Here is a 22,356-nt window from a genome sequence, read left to right as displayed (position 1 = left end):
GGCACCTTTCCTCAACCTCAGCGTCGTTTCGCACACATTCACGTCGACGTTGTAGGCCCCCTACCCACATCACAAGGACATCGTTACCTGTTTACCGTCATCAACCGCTCCACTCGTTGGCCTGAAGCCATTCCCATGGAAACTGCAATGTCCTCCTCATGTACATCTGCCTTACTCTCTGGATGGATTGCAAGATTTGGTATCCCTGAGCATATTACTTCTGACAGGGGAACCACTTTCACCTCTCAATTGTGGACATCATTAGCGAATCTACTGGGCATCACCCTTCAGCAGACAATGGCCTACAACCCCACTGCCAATGGAATGGTTGAACGTTTTCATCGCACCCTCAAAGCAGCTTTGATGTCCCGCTGCAAGGATTGCAACTGGTTTACTCAGCTTCCCTGGGTCCTCCTGGGACTAAGGACCACTCCTAAAGACGCCCTCGACGTCTCGGCAGCTGAAATGGTGTATGGCGACCCGTTGGTCGTCCCTGCCGAATTTTTTCCTTCTACAACATACTCCGACGATCTCCAGCGCAACATCACGTCGTGGGAAAATTTACTCTGTGCCGCCAGACTTACAAGCCCCCAGTGAAGCATCACATATCAACAGACTCGCACTCTGCAACGCACATCTTCCTGTACAACGACACTAGCAAGCCACCGCTAACGCCCCCTTACACGGGCCCTTTCCTTGTGATCCGCCGCAGTCCGAAAGCATTCCTACTAAACATTCGTGGCAAAGAAGACTGGGTCTCCATTGATCGTCTAAAACCTGCTTATCTTCTGCCAGATGACCCGCCTACAGTTCGCCTCTCTGGATCAGGGCGCCCTTTTTAACATGTACAGTATGTCATTTTTAGGGGAAGAGCCATGTACCAACCGTGTGTCACACGATCGTACATAATTCATTTTGTATCTTCGCTCTTCCCTCGCACTAAAAAGAACCAGAATAAACATGTCTGCGTTTCTCCTATGTAACATTGTCTGTTTCCCGAACATGTAATTTCCTATTGCCTTGAGGTTTTGTATATAAAGGAGAGTGTTCTATGATAAATTAACTCAGTTGCTTTCATACTGCCTTTGAGTTCATAACCTTCTCTCGGCCCGTCACAGAACTTCTCGGATTGCTGGCTGAACAGGATAAGGGAGATTACCTCTCTCTCTCTCTCTCTCTCTCTCTCTCTCTCTCTCTCTCTCTCTCTCTCTCCTTCTTTTGTACCACAGATTTTTAATATGTCCAAGATGGCATCCACCTAGGATGGCATGCAAAAATTCCGGCGACCGCTATTGTCACCAAAATTAAATTTGTTACCGTTTCAAGACTTCTTTAGTCTCCCGGTGTTTTTCACAATTCATACATACACTTCCATTCTCTGTTAACGAGAAGTTGCTGTTATGGATCATAACCGCTTAGTTTATAAAACTTAAAAACAAGATCCTACAGCTTGGTTTGCCTCTCCCTGTTAATGTGCGTCTCACTCTTTACATGTTCACGAAATCGATGTTTCATATCTCTCTCTCTCTCTCTCTCTCTCTCTCTCTCTCTCTCTCTCTCTCTCTCTCTCTCTTAGATAATGAAATAAACTTACGAAATAAACTTACTCATGACATATATGTAGAGTATGTAATATACATACACACAAACATATACTGCAGGTTTCATTGAACTCAAGATGACTGCTTACTTTTAGTATCTTATGTACTATATATATATATATATATATATATATGTGTGTGTGTGTGTGTGTGTATATGTATATATATATATATATATATATATGTGTGTGTGTATATATATATATATATATATATATATATATATGTGTGTGTGTGTGTGCGTGTATATATATATATATATATATATACTGTAGATATAAATATAAATATATGTGTGTGTGCGTGTGCGTATAGTGTAAAGTTTTTATATTTTATGTAGGAAATATCTATTTTAATGGTGTTACTGTTCTTAAAATATTTGAGTTTTCCTTGTTTCCTTTCATCACTAGACTATTTTCCCTGTTGGGGCCCCTGGGCTTATAGCATGTTTGTGTTTCATTCCCGAGACTCTTAAACATTTTAAAGAATTGTCATATTACCCTTTCCACTCTTCTTCACGTTTTTTTTTTTTTTTTCATAATGATAAACTTCAACGTTTTATATCAATCAACAAGTGGGTTTCAAATTCAAGAAATTTCAAAATTCTGGAATATAACTGAGCTGCAAGAAAATTTGACAGTTGTTGCGAGTTTTTCTCTATTTGTTTCACATCCTAAGATGTGGAAATATCGGTGTATTATTATTATTATTATTATTATTATTATTATTATTATTATTATTATTAGCTAAGCTATAACACTAATTTGAAAAGTAGAATACTGTAAGCCCAAGGGCTTACAGGAAAATAAACAGCCTAGTGAGGAAAGGAAATGAATAAACAAGGGAAGTAGTGAACAATTGAAATAAAATATTTTAAGAACAGTAGCAATATTGAAACAAATCTTTCATATATAAACTATTTAAAAAGAGACTTATGTTAGCCTGTTCAACATAAAAACATTTGCTACAAGTTTGAACTTAGTCACAGTTGGAATAAAAATGATAGAATACTGTGAAGCATTAAGCATCATGGTGGAGAAGGCATGACGATTAGAATGAACTGCATATCTAGTATTATGAACAGGATGGTACTGTCCGGGAGTATCTGAATGCAAAGGATGATCAGAATTATGAAAAGTTATATGCAACATAAATAACGAACTAAATGAACGACGTTGCCAGAGATTAATATCTAGATTAGGAATAAGAAATTTAATAGACTGTACTGTAGATTCAGGTCCAACAAATTGAGATGAGAGTCAGGAGCTGAAGACCGGACAGGAGAACAATACTGGAAACAAGGCAGAATGAAAGAATTAGAACACTTCTTCAGAATAGATTAATCACCAAAAATCTTGAAAGACTTTGTCAATAAGCTAATTTTTTGTGTAATTGAAGAGGAGACAGACCTAATGTGTTTCTCAAAATTCATTTTCTGTCGAGAATCACAACTAAAATTTCAAATTCATACTGAGTTTAAGAGACATTATCAATGCTGAGGTCGGGATGTTGAGGAGCCACTGTCGTTGACCTATTTACAGTCATGCTTGGAGTTTTGTTAGGATTCAACTTCATGCCCCATAATTTGCACCATGCTTGAAATGTTCTTTCTTTACTCTTGTTATCATAGTTTCCCTTTAGTCTAAAACACAAGTGCGCCTCACGTTAGGGAAGTTAGTCATTGTTGCAAGGCTAATTACCGGCATTTTCCCTAACACTCCCCGGATTAACATTTCTCTACTCTACTTCACGAGATATATCACTTCCTTCTTGTCTTGAAGATTAGGCTTTGCTAGCCATGTATTAATATGAAATCTCTGTAATAGAGCATTTGGTGTCTGGAATGTTGGAGATATACACGTATACCATACAAGAAAGTTTATGCAGTATTTCATCATTAACTACACTGTTAAATATTTGCCGTAAAAAAACGATAAAAATCCTGGAATAAATGTTCCCGGGCATTTACCGTTTTAAAAACGGGTACATTGACGAAAATGGGTGTTATTATGGTCACCAACCCGTAAAAGATATTAACAAAGTAAGGTAAAAATCACGGTCGCCTGTATTTTACTGAATGACGGCTGAGAACAGAATATTTTTACGGAGAATTTCCGATTAAAATTAGCGGTTATTGTAACAGTGTACATAACGTATTTATAGAAAAATTAATTATTATCTGTATTTAAAGAAACATAGACGTAAAATGTAAAATTTAACCCTTTCACATTTCGTGATAAGAAAATATTTTTGTAAAAAAAAAAAAAAAAAAAAAAAAAACCGTGATTTAAGAATAAATGTAATTATTCTTATAACAACAGGAAATAATATATTAAATTTCTGTGCGCGGCAAATATAATGATAAATATCAAATGCTTATACAGGAAAACCTTCTCAAGCATAGGGCATACGTATATTTTTTTTTCAAAATCATCATTCATTGAATATTCCAATTAAATAGTAAATAGATATGTAAATTCATTCATATATATATATATATATATATATATATATATATATATATGTATATATATATATATATATATATATATGTATATATATATATATATATATATATATATATATTTTTAAGCCACTAGGTGAAATTAACTTTTTGTGAATAGCTTCTGGTCGGCGGCCAATGATTTGAACCCTGACCAAGTCAAAACAGAGGTTATTCTCAACCTATTAGTAATCTCAGTTTCAACTTGGGCAGGGTTCGAATCCTTGGCCGGCCAGCAGTTACTATCAAATAGTCAATTTCCCCTTGGGTCTCTGATCCCGAGGCAGTGGGAATTTGATATGAAAAGGTACAGTATTTGTGGCTCATATGAATAAATGAAAATCATGAATAAATGAGATAAATTCGCACAGATAGGCAGACACACACACATACACACACATAAACATATATATATATATATATATATATATATATGTGTGTGTGTGTGTGTGTGTGTGTTTGTGTATATATATATATATATATATATACATACATGTGTGTGTATTAGCGCTAAAGTTTATAATTCTGTTACTTTGTAGAAAGCCTGGATACTCTTTACAATAAATAGCAGATTTAGGCAAAGTATGAAATAATTATATGTTCTGACATTACAAACTGTACCTATGTAATTTCTACAATACCTAGGAACTCTACAGAATGCGTCAGTGTACGTAAGTTTAACACTATTGAGTAAAAAACTGAAACATGTTCAATATAAAAGAAATATGTAATTATTAGTAAGCATTGTTAAATGTTACATTTTATTTATTATAAAAATCTAAGCTCGAATGATATTTTGAATTGCATAATAAATTTCTCTTGAAACAACATTTTTGTAAGACATTTTGTTTTACATAAATATTTAGAAAACGTTGTCCAGTTCTTGTCGATTGTTGGAATGCTGCTGGCCAAAGGGATATTTTTTTTTTCTTATCCATTAGGATTTCTTCCAAAGCTAATAATAGCTTTTTGCAAACAGTAAATTGAGATCTGGTATAAAGTTGTTTATATAAAAATCCCTTGAATCATGCTAAGCCAAAATAAACCGTCTTCAACATCAAAGATGACGGCCAAAACATTTCGAAAATCTCGACAACCTTTATCATAGTCAGGTATGGAAAAGCGAACTGTAGCACTACGATTAACTGGAGCAAGCTTCTTGTCGCAAGTTTTCTTAATATTTCCTACTTGCATCTCAAGACTTTTTTTTTTTGCATCTTTATTATTATTATTATTATTATTATTATTATTATAAACTAAGCTATAATTCTAGTAGGAAAAGCAAGATGTTATAAGCCTAAGGACTCCAACAGGGAAAAATGGCCCAGTGAGGAGAGGAAACAAAGAAATAAACAAACTATTTGAGAAGTAATGAACAATTAAAATAAAATATTTCAGGAACAATCACAACATTAAATTAGACCATACTTATATACAGTAATCTATAAAACTTCAAAAAACAAGAGGAAAAGAAATACAGCGTGCCCGAGTGTACCCTCAAGCAAGAGTACTCTAATCCAAGACAGTGGAATGCCATGGTACAGATGCTATGGCACTACCCAAGACTAGAGAGCAATGGTTTGATTTTGGAGTGTCCTTTTCCTAGAAAAGCTGCTTTCCATAGCTGTAGAGTCTCTTCTACTCTTACCAAGAGGAAAGTAGCCACTGAAGAAGAATTGTTTGGTAATCTGAGTGTTGTCAGATGTATGAGCACAGAGAAGAATGTATAAAGAATAGGCCAAATTATTCGGTGTATGTGTAGGCAAAGACAAAATGAACTGTAACCAGAGAAAGGATCTAACGTAGTACTCCCTTACCTATCAAAGGACCCAATAACTCTCTAGGGGTAGTATCTCAACGGGTGGCTGGTGCCCTGGCCAACCTAATACCTTGTGGTCCAGAATGATTCAGTCTATATGTTACTTTAGTACTAAAAAATATGATTTACCATTCCGTAAAATATAGGCAAATATTTTGGACAAACTACCAATTCTTTATAAAATAAAAGAAAACATCCACTACTCAATACTTTTCAATGATTTTGCTAACTCTGCCTTGTATTTGAGATTTTTATCAAAATTTTGCAATGCCAACTATTATGCACTTCTAGAGATTTTTTGTCTCTGTTGGTGCAATATTTGTCAATGACTTACTAAAAATCAGGAAATCCTGAGCGAAATAAATGATCCTTTTCTCTTTGCCATGAATTCAGTATTTTTTTTTTTTTACCAAGCCGTACTGGGGAATTGGCAGTTATCCGATGTAGGTCCTACAATTATTTCAACATCTATACGTGGACGACTATTGATATTTATATGTTTTTTAAGAGTTTTTATAACGGTTGGAAAACTATAAGCAAAATAATGAATTTTTTATATTTCCAAGATATGTAGAGCCAGTACGTTTTTGTACCAACCTTAGGTTGCTACGCAATAGAGCACGTAAGTTGGGGCATTGGCGAATTGACCAGGTATGCTACCATAATACTCTCTCTCTCTCTCTCTCTCTCTCTCTCTCTCTCTCTCTCTCTCTCTCTCTCTCTCTCTCTCTCTCTCTAATGAAACAAGCGTTGGCAAGACATAGAAGTTTAGGATATTCATTTACCTAAGTATGAATCTTAGGACGTTTTTATTACAACTAACTTGGAACTATGTAAATTCTTATCTAACTCGAAACCTTTTTTCAACAGATGGCGCCTACGTATATGGTCAACCCCGACATCTGGGTTACGATCGACACCTTGAAACTCCGAGTTCTGCAGGCAAGTCCTTAGGAAACTTCCCTTGTTTATAGTTAACCTAGAAATATAGGAAATTAAATAAGAAATAAATGACTTCAGCAAAAGTTTATGTTACCTACGCCAAATAAACCCGGGGTTTTTTTATACATAATAATAAAAGGTTGGACTTCGAATTAATTTATAGTAATAGTAATCTTCTCTTGGCATTATTCTCCAGCAAAAGTTTGAGCCCAACATAATCATATATGTATTGCGTGAAAATTAAAACTAAAAAGAATTGACTTGTGGAGGAAATATTTCAAATGAAAAAAAAAATGCAAAATCTACAAAATCTAAAGATTAAAACTCTTCATCATATGGTGACAAAATACAAGACACCTTGCGGAAATTTCTATGTTATCAATTATTATTATTATTATTATTATTATTATTATTATTATTATTATTATTATTACTTGCTAAGCTACAACCCTAGTTGAAAAAGCAGGATGCTATAAGCCCAGGGGCTCCAACAGGGAAAATAGCCCAGTGAGGAAAGCAAACAAGAAAAAATATTTTCTTTAAGAAGAGTAACAACAATCAAATAAATATCTTCTATATAAACTATAAAATCTTTAAAAAACAAGAGGAAGAGAAACAAGACAGAACAGCGTACCCGCAAGCAAGAGAACTCTAACCCAAGACAGTGGAAGGCCATTGTACAGAAGCTATGGCACTACCCAAGACTAGAGAACAATGGTTTAATTTTGGAGTGTTCTCCTAGAGGAGCTACTGACCATAGCTAAAGAGAGTCTCCTACCCTTAACAAGAGTAAAGGGGCCATGAACAATTACAGTGCAGTAACCACTTAGGTGAAGAAGAATTATTTGGTAATCAGTATTGTCAGTTGTATGAGGACAGAAGAGAATAAGTAAAGAATAGGCCCGGCTATTCGCTGTGTGTTCGTGTGTAGGCAACGGGAAAATGAACCGTAACCAGAGAGAAAGATCCAATGTAGTACTGTCTGGCCAGTCAAAAGACCCCATAACTCTCTAGCAGTAGTATTTCAACTGGTGGCTGGTGCCCTGGCCAACCTACTACCTATCAAATGACAGATATTGTTATTATTATTCAACTACTCTCCTAATATCGTAGTGCCTAATAAAATATCTTTAACTCAGACGCTAATAACAGAAGGCCTAAACATTGCCAGAGCTGTCCATTCCTTACCCTCTTTTACATTATTTCAACTGCAACAGGACTCAACTGAAAAGGCTGAATGCCCTGAAGCAAAACATCTGTTACAAAAATAACGGGGTTCAACTATTAATAATATTTTTTATCGTATCTTAAGCGATCGTCAAATTCTTCAAAGACTAATCACATTTTGAGAATCTTCCTTAATCTTTGATCATATAAGAAAGCCCAAGATTCCTTCTGCTATAAAGTAGTATGAGTATCAAATCTCCAAACTACAGTAGCATTAATCTCATGAGACCTGCAAAATTATCCTAGTCATCGGCGCTGGTCAAAAGTAGTTAGTTATGATTATTAATGAATTTTTAAGTTAACGTAAAGATTGTTTCATTTCATCTTCATATATTTATATATATACATATATATACAGTATATATATATATATATATATATATATATATGTGTGTGTGTGTGTGTGTGTGTGTGTATGTATATATACATATATATATATATATATATATATATATATAAATATACATATTTGAATCATCCCTTAAAATTTCATTTGAATATATGTTTTGGTATAAAAGTAATTGACCCTGCCTCCGAACGTATTGGCTGCTCCTCCCCCACCCCCGCTCCGAAATCTATGGTTAGGGAATGACTGGGCTATGGGTTGGGTGAGATATCTTCAGAAAAAATTTGGCATTTCATATAAGGTCACTCACTTCGTTCACGACAATAATAATAATAATAATAATAATAATAATAATAATAATAATAATAATAATAATAATAATAATAATAATAATAATAATAATAATAAAAGTTATAATAATAACAATAATGATAACTAGAGAACATTAGAATTGCTGAAGCAATTCTTAAAAAGAACTCCACACAGCATTTGCCAATAATTTGCTCTTAGGGATATTGAGACAATAGAAAGATTGGAAATAGTATATTATTGATTATAGGCCTACAAAGGGACCTAAACTGCACTTCTTAAGACAGAAATAAGCATTTTACTATCTAGGTTGCATTGAAACGCCACCTATCCCCTACTTTTAAGGCTCAGATGAAATCTTGTGAGAAATCGGCTGGATAACACCGTAGATTTAGCTTCTTCTTTTTTATTCGTTTTTCTTAAATCGTCCTATGACCTTGAGGTTAAGGTCAATATCATTGATATTGCAGAGTATATGTCGTCTTATTACCCTCTACATTTTCACCAAATTTGGTTCAAATCAGCCAAGTAGTTTCTGATTTAGCGTGTTTGACCTTGTGGCAGCCGTTTTTATTTCATGATATTTCAGAAACTACTCGACAAAATTCGCATGAACGTACGCCTGCTCTACAGTAGATCATAGTCCAAGGCATTCGATGGAACCGTTCTTGAGATCTCGAAGAGCAATCATTTTTTAATGATTTTTCCTTTGTGCATACTGTAGAGGGCTTTGCATGCACATGCACGATTTTCTTGATTTATACTTCTCCCATATGGGTCAAACCACTGCTCGTGTTTGAAAGCAAATGCTTTAAAGTTGGCTGAGTTAATAATGATCAAAGACCGGAGAAAAATAATAATAAGAAGAATATGAGTAATAACAATAGAACTCCATTTGTGAGGAATTCTAATAAAAAGAATATGAGTAATAACAATAGAGATCCACTTGTATAATAATAAGAATATGAATAATAACAGTAGAACTCCACTTGTGTGGAGTTCTAATAATAACCAACAGGTGTAGCTCGGGACGTATATAGTTTATGAGTTTGGCATTTTCCCTCGTAGATGTCGCTCACTATCACGCAATTCACTGTAATGTTACTACATTTAACACCATAATTAGGAAGGCTGCATGATAGCTGTGTCTTTTCAATTGTATATATTACCGTGAAATTTGGCAGACACAGAAAAACTATTGTTAATATCAATCACTGAAATTTTCATTTGGATACGTGAATTATTCTAGGAACAATTTACTCCATCGCCAAAAATAACCATTCAACCTATACCGAAATAAACGTTTTCTATGGCTTTTCTATGGTAGATATCAACCTCCAAATTGGTATGGACAAAGTAAATATCTATCCCATATATCCTTGAAAATTTCATCTAGATGTGTGAAGTATTCTATAAGTAATTTACTGCCCCGCTTAAAATCAGCCTCCCGCGGATATCGAAAAAATGGCTACTATGACTTTTCTATTCCAAGTATCAATAAGAAAACTGGTATGAATGTAGTTCACATAACACACATCAAATCCAGCGAAAATATTTTGATATATGTAAAACTATATGAGTAGTTTACTCCTCCTCACTGATTTTTCAGGAACAACCCTTATATATATATATATATATATATATATATATATATATATATATATATATATATATATATATATATATATAATCCCATAAAATTTTATTTGAATATATTTAATGGCATGGGAGTTATTGACCCCACCGCCGAAAATATCACCTGCTCCCCCAGTACCCCCACCCCCACCCCCGCTCCGAATTCTATGGTTAGGGAATGGGTGAGATATCTTAAAAAAAAAATTGGCATTTCAAATAATAATAATAATAATAATAATAATAATAATAATAATAATAATAATAATAATAATAATAATAATAATAATAATAATCAGAGATTTCAGACCACCAATGGTTAATGGAGTTGTCGATGGCCTAAGATCTATCTTTGGTGGAAATTAGGCCAAAATCCGTCAATTTGTTTTGACGTTATCTTTAAAATGGTGAAAATGCAGATCCAGATCTAGTATCCGGATCCAGAACCGGATCTGGATCATTTACAAAGTTTAATGGTTGATGTTTGATCATGACTGCGTGATATGACTGGTTAACCAGAGATAGCAAGGAATGGGTTGATTAGGGAGCGGCTCCCGCAGGAATGAATGGGGTAGATAAGAAGTGGATGGGATAGAGGTGACTTTGAGCATTAAAGAGTCATAATATTTGTTATGAGAGAAAAAGTGAACCGTGTGATTGTTATTAAGAAAATAAGACAGAGTATAAAAGAATAGAAATAATAAGATTAAAGCAAGTTTAGGAAAAGAAGTTGGTGCTTGGATTAAATAATTATTATGAAACGGTTCTGTGAAAAGTCTGAAATCATGCTGAACGCAAATTGTGTAAATATTATACAATCAGGAGAATAATTGGTTTAGTGTAAAATTGGTTTTGAAACATTGGTGTGTTATATCTCCATGTTTTTGATAACTTTGTAGATGGAGTTATTCTCGAATGGAAGTGAAATGGCTGATATTTGCCAATGATTGGGTATAGGGAAGACAAACGGCAGAGAATTTAATTTCAGATTGTTTGTTAGACGTTAAATTTGAGAATAATAGTGAGTATTGTTATTAGGGTGAATGGAATTCAGGAATATGAACCAGTGAATAATAATAAGAATATCAGAAAAAAAAAATAGAATTGTTAATTGCCATAAAAATGTGGGAGTAAATATTATGTAAGATGGTAGAAAAGTCATTGAATAGTTAAGGCAAGATAGCCAACTGGGTATATGTAAGAGATCGGAAAGGGACTTGGAGTACCTATGAAATCACAAATTAATTGTATGAAAGTATTGTTGAGGCAACTTCCCTTTATAGAAGTGAAATGTTAATGACATGAACAAGCTGAATTTTTTGAAATAACGGTTTGCAAAATATTGATGGCATAAGAAGAGTTGAGAGATTGAGAAAGGCATAGATAGGTAAAGGTACTAAACGTTTCGCTAAAATGAAGAAAGATATCAGAATATTTTGATGTAATCTAATCAAGTAGAAAAAATGGAGGATGAAAGAATGCTGGAAATAAACTATAATTGGTAGAAGCACTATGAAGAAGGAGATGATGAAGACGTAGACAGGACTGCATAAATTGAATAGAAAGGATATATATCAAGCATGGTATTTTGCACAGGGCATTCAGCAAGGATTCAACCGTTCAAGTACCAGTTTGTCACACACCCGTTTATTGCTTTTCTTATTTAACTGAAATATTTTAATTTGGAATATATAAAACCAGGTATATTCACATTCAAGCGTTTATGTATACATGTAATAATATACAGTTATAAGTTCTTGAACTTGAACTCATGCAGAAATATATATATATATATATATATATATATATATATATATATATATATATATATATATATATATATATATTTGTGTGTGTGTATAATCTCATGAAAAAAAACCTTATGCTATAGAATACGCTGGAATGAGTGTTTCTCGCTCGGTCTCTCTTCTATAAATAAAAGATCAAAGCGATCGTATGTCAATAGTCTTGATAAGAGGAATGGCTTGGTTCCATAATGAGGCTTCGTTCTCCGAAAATATTTGAATGTCGTTATCCATCTCTTGTGATGTGGAGCGGATATAGATATGAGAGCAAGCGCGAGAGGGAATTATTTTAGAGATGCAGAATATGGATTTTTGTCACACCCAGAGGAGCCTAGTAGAGCAACAATGAAATCCCAATCATCGCAGATCTTATGAAATAATAATAATAATAATAATAATAATAATAATAATAATAATAATAATAATAATAATAATAATAATAATAATAATAATAATAATAATACTTTTAAAAATGTTTTGAAGATTTCAGATTTTTCATTTCTGTATTGAGACTTTTATCAGTTAACGTTTTAGTATGAATGAATCATATACCACTGGTGATAATATTGCAACTTTTAGCTCAAAGTAATGTAGGGGTCCACATTCAATTAAGGAAGCCATTGATACTAATCACTAGGAGTCCAACTCGTTTTTAAATGGAAGATTTATTTTAATGATTTTATTCTGATTCTAATGATCTTATTAGGTATGCTTTTGTACCCTAAATTTTATGTTATTTCCCATATTTGGTTCCTGCTAGAAAGTCATGACCATTGTCTGTTTATTTGTACCTGTTAAGGTGAAAAGGTCAATGCGGTGAACACAAACACTGAAAAACATAAGTGTTGCTCATCTTCCACTTTTCAATGTGAATTTGACAGAAATTCTGGTGATTTTTGGCCTTCATAAACTTTACATTATGTTATCACAATCAGTTTCCTTTCGGGAGGGTAGTTTAACCATCAGATCCATTAAAACCATATTTTTTTCTTTATAAACAAATATTTCCGGCTCTAATCCATCCAGCTAGCGTCTATTGCAATTGCGCCTATGATGATTAGTGTATTTGATATTGTATCTAAGGTTCTTTTTATATCTTCTGTAATATAAAGTTTTATAGTTTTTCAAGAAATATGTGAAGTTGCCATCCGATGATCGTTTGTAGTATTTTGTACAATCTTATCTTATGAAAATAGAACTAGATGTTTTGGCGTTGTTCGAGACATTTTATATTCTATATAGACACACATTATATCCATATCCCCGGTTGAATATCAATGCCATTCCCTTCTTCCAGATTTATAGTGTTTCATCGAACTTCTTTGATCCTGCTTTTGCTGCTAATGTCATATAAATTAAGTTCGCCAGGTCTGCAGCCAGTTTGTGAGGGAAAAGGAAGAAATGTGGTAAAGGGCAAAGCAGATGTTTTACGGGAGAGTTCTAGTAACTGAATTCTCTCGGAAAGACATGCTATGTTATTTATCATATTTTCTTCGCTCTCTTCATAAACTAGCTGTAGGTCAATATAATAGACCTGATGAGTACTGAGTAACTTATCCAGATCTATATGGTTATTGGTGATCTTTTATCTAGTGATACTCTTCATTCATCTTTGTATTCAATGCAGGCGGGTAAAGGCTTTCTATTCCTATGATAGAGTTCTTCCCTCCGTTTAGCTTTACTCAGACTTTATTAAAGGTCACCACGACTGCATTTTTCTGTTAACTTGATTGGGAAAATAATTCTCAAGAGTCACTTCGGTTTTTTCCGAAAGGTGCATTATCAGCCCCGGTTTACTCATCCATTCATATTTCACTTGAATAGTCACTCATACCTTTCCTTAGTTGTACTACATTTCAGTGAATTTACCCAATTAAAGTTGAATTTGCCAGAGTATAGACCATATTTACACGATAGTCGGACTAAAAAAATGAGTGGTCCTCATAGTGTACAAACTTCACAAAACTAAGCAGAGCATCTTGATTAAGACTGGTCAGTAAAAAAAAAAAAAAAAAAAGAAAAAAAAAAAACTCGTTGCAACGGATGTGATTTTACACAGAAAAATATTTAAAAGGGTTAGGTCAACATAAACAGTCAGCTTGGAGAATATCTATAGGGGTGTTTAGCATTATTCATTGGAAAGATATTTCTGAAACTTTTCTTTCATCTACTTAACTGTACTTCATTTAAGAAAATCATTATCTATGACGAATAAGAAAAAGCAGTAATTTTACAGTCAAGTGCAAAGTCTACTTGAAATTGCAATCATTTCAGTTTCCGATAAGGTTATAAACAGTGAAAGTTATGACCAGGCTTATGAATTTATAGACACTTGACTCCTGACATCAGCTAAGCTTACAGGAAGAAATAAAGTAATTGACATTATTTAGAACTATCTAGTTACGACCAAGACAACTTTGACAAATATAGTTGGGATTTTCTTGGAGATAGCAAGGAATATAGCTACATTTTTCACATATTATGTCAATGCTGCGACAGTTAAACTATAGAAGGGTTAAAATGGATCAATATTGAATCACGATTAAGGTATCAGTTGACCCTAGTCCTTCGGACCTGCAGTATGACGTTCTTATTGATGGTATTTTTAGCAACCGTAGGTCTATCGTGTCTAGTGTTCGAAAGGGAACCGTTCCGATACTTTTTGCCGTTTTTTGGTCTTCCCCAGGGGCATGATTACTGTCCTTGTTAACAAATCTTTACAGCTCTTGCTGCAGTTGTTTTCTAGAAGAAAACAGCTAAATTTAACGGAAATTTAAAGATTATCACTTTGTGGTAAACTCAATGAGTTTGACTCTGACTGCTACTAAAATGATATGCTGATCTGTAAATTCCATCACCGCATGATTCATTGTTGGCGCTGTGCTTGATGAATACGAATTTTGCCAATATTTCGTGTATCTGTTGAGTCAAAGATTTCCTTTTCTGCAAGACTTGTAAACATTTCAGTTTGCAATGGTGTCAGAGAGAATTTTTATTTCGCTTGCAATGTTATATCATTATTGAAGTGTCCGTATATTTTAGAGAGACTATATTGTCACTCTGGCTGTTACCAAACTTCGTTCATTCCTTTGCTGATCTCGCTTTTAAACAAATCCCGCCCCCACCGCCATAACGTTTCACATCGATGCTTGACCATTGGAGATCCTACAATATTGTATAGAGAATTCATGTCTTGTGCCATGAATTTTACAGCATTTATAAACTGCTATTGGTTTATTTGAATGTTTCGCTATTTTTCAGGTCGACTACTTTACATATACATGCATTTTTCTATATTTCTTGGAGTTTTTATATTAATTTTCTATGTCTTTTAACAACTTGCTTACTTGACCATCATCGCTGACCATATCGCACTGGGTATTAGTAATTTGATATCTAATTAAGCCGGTCCTACAGAGATACTTCCTTTGTGGCCCAGATGCCGAGGAGGCTCAGCAACTATGGAGACATAGAAAAATACGAATACTGTTATACAAAACGAGCGAAAAGTTTGATTGTCTCCTTTTGTGGTACAAAAATGTACTTTTACAGTACTTGGATCCATTTCTGACCATATTATTCCTAGAACAACCTTTTGAGATATGGGGGCAACATTATTCTTTATCCATTTCAGGTACCCTTTCGTTCAGGGTAAATTTCTTCGAATTAGTTTGGATTACACACAAAAAAAAATTTTGAGTCCTTCAATAAATTATATAAAGGGATTAGCTGAGAACTTAGCTATCAACTTAATACAGGACTTAAGTAACCTTACTAAAGTATTTATGGAGATTACTAATTTCTTCAATGTATTGACTGATTTTTTTGCTTCAATGAATTATGGACTTCAAGACTTCTCTAATATGTATGTATATATATAAATATATATATATATATATATATATATATATATATATATATATATGTATATATATGTTTAATACAGGACTTAAGTAACCTTACTAAAGTATTTATGGAGATTACTAATTTCTTCAATGTATTGACTGATTTTTTTGCTTCAATGAATTATGGACTTCAAGACTTCTCTAATATGTATGTATATATATATAATATATATATATATATATATATATATATATGTTTATTTTATACATATATACAGTATATATATATATATATATATATTATTCATTTATTATATATACATATATATATATATATATATATATATATATATATAATATATAGATATATATATATATACATACATATATATACATATACATACATACATATATATAATATATATATATATTATATATACTATATATATATATTATTATATATACAATATTATATATATATATATATATATTATATATATACATATATAATATATATATATATATATATAATATATATATATATATATATATATATATATATATATACATATACAGTATATGCTCGCAATTCTATGACACTGATATTTCTTACAAAATGCTATATTTTCTTTAATTTGAGAGTGTGTAAATCGTTGGTTTCTCAATGTAAGTCATGATGATTTTTTGTACAATTCTCCTGCGTTCCATTATCGTGGATATCGTTGTACTTCGTATCTTCTTTGCCATTCTAATTGCATATTTTCTAATCTGATTTTATGAATACTAATTTGGCTTTTGTGTTTGGATATGGTGTCTGAGAATCTTTTTTTTTATAATTTCATAACTATCGTTAGTTTTCCCTTCTTCTTATATAAGATGTTCATTAGATAACGGAGGATACTTTATTTGACCAGTATTTGCTTCGATCCAATACGGGACTTTATAAAAACGTTCCTCTCTTCTACTGAAAATTAGAAATTTCCATGTACATAAGTAATATAGATAAAATGTCGTTAAACATTTTCATTGTACGTAAATTCTTGTTTCATTTAAGTTCTAATACTCTAGAAATATCATTCGTAATAGTCACTTCTAAGATACGTTAATTTTGTGTCTACATTAAACTGGAGAGATCATATAAAGAATGCTGGCCTGCGTCATCCATAAAACTTCTATTTCCCATGCACTGTATGTCAATGATAAGAAAGAGTTGGAAAGTGTTTGGTCTCCAATTATTCTCACATTTTGCACTTTTAGACAAAAGCGTTCAGACACCAAAGCTTAGCTAAGAATAAACGTAAGATCCTTTATTTTTCTCAAAATATAACCATTTATTGCTAATCATTAAAACCCCCACTATCAAATTTTTTTAAAATTCCCACATAATTTTGTGTCTATTACAACTAACAAAATTAATGGCAAATAGTTAAACAAACTAACAAAGAAGACCAATAAAATGCCCTTGTAAGAGGTAAAGTAAGGCTCACAGTTTGTACATGTAAAGTATGGTAATGGTTTACAATAAATATTTTCTGTAGTTCAAAAGCCATGCAGCATGCGAGGACTTTATCTTTACGTCAACTCCATGTTTCTGTAAATTTGTAATGTGTATACCTCTATTTTGGTAAACTAAGATGATTTTTCCAATTTTTGTGTCCCCATTTTAGGCATTTGAGACTAAACAGTTCTCAGCTGACGTCCTTTATCTGATAGGAGTCACCGTTGTGCGCTTCTCACCTGAAATAATTTCATTCCTTAAAACTCTAAGAATCATTCGCAGTCTTTAAAATTTTGAAGATCCATATGGATTATATTATAGCTTTAGACTTTTAAATTGCTAAACTAAGGATAAAATATCGTGCCAAGAATGTAGAGACATTTATGTATGTAAATGATACATTTTAGATGGTAGTCATGAAGAAACGTTGCAGAGACTAGTAAAAAATGAAAGGGTGTAAAAGAGCGTAAAAGTGTGTAGTGCCTATGATGAAAAATTTGCCAACAGAAGTTAGGCAGAGAAAGGTTGTAAAGATAAAAATGTTAGGAGGATGCGCAAGGAATATTAGTATTGATAGTGGTAAAATTTAAGTAATAGCTCATACAGTAGGTTGGCGTTGGTAGGACTAGAGAAGAGACGAATCATAGTGCAGTTTAAGGAAGTAGTTAGATTGCAATGGATTTATGTAAAAGTATTAGAAGAGAACTTTTTTTAAGAAAAAAAAATACGAATGAATGAAGGGATTGTAGATATAACTCTTTACGTGTGTTAATATCAAATGCAAATGAGATAACAAAGATTTTCATAGTTTATTTGGGATAAAACAAGCTTGAATGAGTGAGATATGTGACTTATTATGAAAGAAGTAACAACGTAATAAAGATCGAGCAGAGTATTTTAAGGAAACTTCGTTACATGAAAAGAATCAAAGGCAATGGTTGTGGATAATCAGTATGATAAAGAGGTTGGGGGTATTTAAATAGGTATTAGGAAGACCTTACTATCCAAGAAGTATTATAATACATGCCAGATTGATATGAATTGAGCATCATATATATGATGCCAGTGTGTTCAAGTCTAGTTCAGAGATGAACTATCTCTGGAGCAATTCCCTATTAGAAAAAGAATCTTATTGGTGAAAAAATATATATGAATACTATTGATTAGGTCGTCACAGATTTTACTGATCATAGAAAACATTGGTGTTATTAAATTGAAAGATACGGTGTTGTCCTACTCGATCTGATCTCAAGAAAACCGCATTTTCATTCCTATCATTTTGGGACATGATATTTTGTTTATTTCAATTCTTGCATTCATTCAAATCATTTTGAAAACAAGAGCAAACCAGAGTGCCGGGAATAAACATTTGACTAAAATTGGAGTTTTTCAGTTTGGCTTCAGTTATTGATGCCTTTTCATCCCAAAAGTGCGGGACCTATATGAAAAACGCTATGTGATTCTCAAGTCCCTTCATGAGAAAATTTGAAATAGCGAAGTAAATAGGCCCACCTAACCTGTATACTGGCTCAAAATTAGCAAAATAGAGCAAGAAACTAGTTATTCTATTCTAAACAAAGTAGAAAAACACGAATGTCATGACAAATTACATTGATGGGAAATATTGCGTAAGAACCATCATTGACTTAAATTCTAGCCACGATGATTTCAGTCATGCAAACTTCCGAACAGCGAAAGATTCCTCGTTAAAACTTGCAAACATGTGTTGCAGAGGCTAAAAAAAAAACCTATTGGATAGACAATATGGTCACGAACACATACACAAACGATGATAAAAGCACACATTCACATGCTCTCTCAAAATATTATCAGATAGCATCATTGCCTTTCCAGATTTGTACCTCCAAACGGCAAAAACTATGGTCTTGGTCAAGATCCCACTGTTCATATCAGACAATCGTAAATCTTCAGACCAAAATTTGAGTGGTGGACACACAATCAATCATACATATTCCAGTTTGTACGTGGTGACCCTGAGTCCAATGGCCAAGATAGGGTTTTTAAGGAGCCTCTCTATGGCGCAGCTTCTACAAACATTCGCCTAGATGTTTTATTCTCTTGATAAAGTATCGTTAGTTTGTAAGAAAAACTTTTCAGAAAGAGCCAATGTAATTTGAAACTTTAATGCCATTTTATAGCCGATGCACGAATGAAACAAAGAAAAGAAAAAGCCTAGAAGAATGGTAAAACTATCGAACTATTTGGCTTAAATTGCGATGATCCCTGAACCAAGATGTAGTTAGGAGGGGTAAATATTCTCATTTAATATTACGCCCGCTAAGAAGAAGCAACTACGTAGATGGTGGACCCACCCATTAGACATATTAATAATTATCATGATTATATTAATAATAATAATAATAATAATAATAATAATAATAATAATAATAGTGATAATAATAATAATAATAATAATGATAATAATAATACATATACCAAGGCACTTCCCCCAATTTTGGGGGTAGCCAACATCAAACAAATAAAAAAAAGGGGGGAACCTCTCCTCTCTACGCTCCTTCCAGCCTGACAAGGGACTCAACCGAGTTCGGCTGGTACTGCTAGGGTGCCATAGCCCACCCTCCCCCGTTATCCACCACAGATGAAACTTCATAACGCTGAATCCCCTACTGCTGCTCCTCCGCGGTCATCCAAGGCGACCGGAGGAAGCAGCAGGGCCTACCAGAACTGCGTCACAGTCGCTCGCCATTGATTCCTATTTCTAGCACACTCTTTTGCCTCTCTCATATCTATCCTCCTATCACCCAGAGCTTTCTTCACTCCATCCATCCACCCAAACCTTGGCCTTCCTCTTGTACTTCTCCCATCAACTCTTGCATTCATCACCTTCTTTAGCTGACAGCCATTTTCCATTCTCTCAATATGGCGAAACCACCCCAACACATTCATATCTACTCTAGCTGCAAACTCATTTCTTATACCCGTTCTCACCCTCACCACTTCGTTCCTAACCCTATCTACTCGAGATACACTAGCCATACTCCTCAGACACTTCATCTCACACACATTCAATTTCTGTCTCTCCGTCACTTTCATTCCTCACAACTCCGATCCCTACATCACAGTTGGTACAATCACTTTCTCATACAGAACCCTCTTTACATTCATACCCAACCCTCTATTCTTCACTGCCCCCAACACTTTACATCCTTCATTCACTCTCTGACGTACATCTGCTTCCACTCCACCATTTGCTGCAACAACAGACCCCAAGTACTTAACCTGATCCACCTCCTCAAGTAACTCTCCATTCAACATGACATTCAACCTCACACAACCTTCCCTTCTCATACATCTCATAACCTTAATCTTACCCACATTAACTCTCAACTTCCTTCTCTCACATACGTTTCCAAATTCTGTCACTAATCGGCCAAGCTTCTCTTCTGAGTCTGCAACCAGTACAGTATCATCTGCAAACAACAACTGATTTACCTGCCATTCATGATCATTCTCGTCTACCAGCTTTAATCCTCGTCCAAGCACTCGAGCATTCACCTCTCTCACCACTCCATCAACATACAAGTTAAACAACCATGGCGACATCATACATCCCTGGCTCAGCCCCACTCTCACCGGAAACCAATCGCTCACTTCATTTTCTATCCTAACACACGCACTACTACCTTTGTAGAAACTTTTCACTGCTTGCAACAACTTTCCACCAATTCCATATAACCCTATCACATTCCACATCGCTTCCCTATCAACTCTATCATACGCTTTCTCCAGATTCATAAACGCAACATACACCTCCTTTCCTTTTGCTAAATATTTCACGCATATCTGCCAAACTGTAAAATCTGATTCATACATCCCCTACCTCTTCTAAAACCACTCTGTACTTCTAAGATTGCATTCTCTGTTTCATCCTTAATCCTATTAATCAGTACTCTACCATACACTTTTCCAACCACACTCAACAAACTAATACCCCTTGAATTACAACACTCATGCACATCTCCCTTACCCTCATATAGTGGTACAATACATGCACAAACCCAATCTACTGGTAAGATTGACAACACAAAACACATATTAAACAATCTCGCCAACCATTCAAGTACAGTCACACCCCATTCCCTCAACATCTCTACTCTCACACCATCCCTACCAGGTGCTTTTCCTTATTCTCGTTTCATCTAGTGCTCTCCTCACTTCCTCTCTTGTAATCTCTCTCTCTCATTCTCATCTGCCATCACTGGCACCTCAACACATGCAACAGCAATTATATCTGCCTCCCTATTATCCTCAACATTCAGTAAACTTTCAAAATATTCCGACCACCTTTTCCTTGCCTCCTCTCCTTTTAACACCCTTCCATTTCCATCTTTCCCTGTCTCTTCAATTCTCGACCCACCCTTCCTTACTCTCTTCACTTCTTCTAAAACTTCTTCTTATTCTCCTCATATGAACGACCTAATCCCTAATCCCACCTCAGGTCAGCCGCCCTCTTTCCCTCAGTTACCTTGCGCTTTACTTACACATTTATCTCTCTATATCTTTCATACTTCTCTACACTATTGATAATAATAATAATAATAATAATAATAATAATAATAATAATAATAATAATAATACAATTCCTATTAATCACTGAAAAAATAGCAGCAGAAGAGGAACGCCTATCCTTTATAACAGCTGAACCACTGCTACTGCACGGGGGAAAACCTGTCGTTTGAAGGGCGCCATAAGCTTCTTAAGTATTCTAAACTATGCGGCACCACACAGTTGAGCAGTACCTGTGGTTTGGAAATCACCACCGGCCGGTTATTCTGCTGCACGGTTAT

The 22,356-nt window shown here is 34.0% G+C and overlaps 1 protein-coding gene across 2 annotated transcripts in view; it reads left to right on the top strand.

The window, feature by feature from the left end:
- The window catches only part of LOC137619184 (uncharacterized), an 814,382-nt gene that overhangs the window by 756,750 nt on the left and 35,276 nt on the right, over positions 1-22,356 (top strand). For both annotated transcript variants that reach the window (XM_068349372.1, XM_068349377.1), the window contains exon 3: positions 6,794-6,865. In XM_068349372.1, the coding sequence (XP_068205473.1) occupies positions 6,794-6,865 (72 nt within the window). The remainder of the gene's footprint in view (positions 1-6,793; positions 6,866-22,356) is intronic.

Source organism: Palaemon carinicauda, chromosome 2 (genome assembly GCF_036898095.1).
Source record: "Palaemon carinicauda isolate YSFRI2023 chromosome 2, ASM3689809v2, whole genome shotgun sequence".
Taxonomy (NCBI): Eukaryota; Metazoa; Arthropoda; class Malacostraca; order Decapoda; family Palaemonidae; genus Palaemon; species Palaemon carinicauda.
Note: the sequence above shows the minus strand (reverse complement) of the source record. Positions and strands in the feature narration are given on the sequence as shown.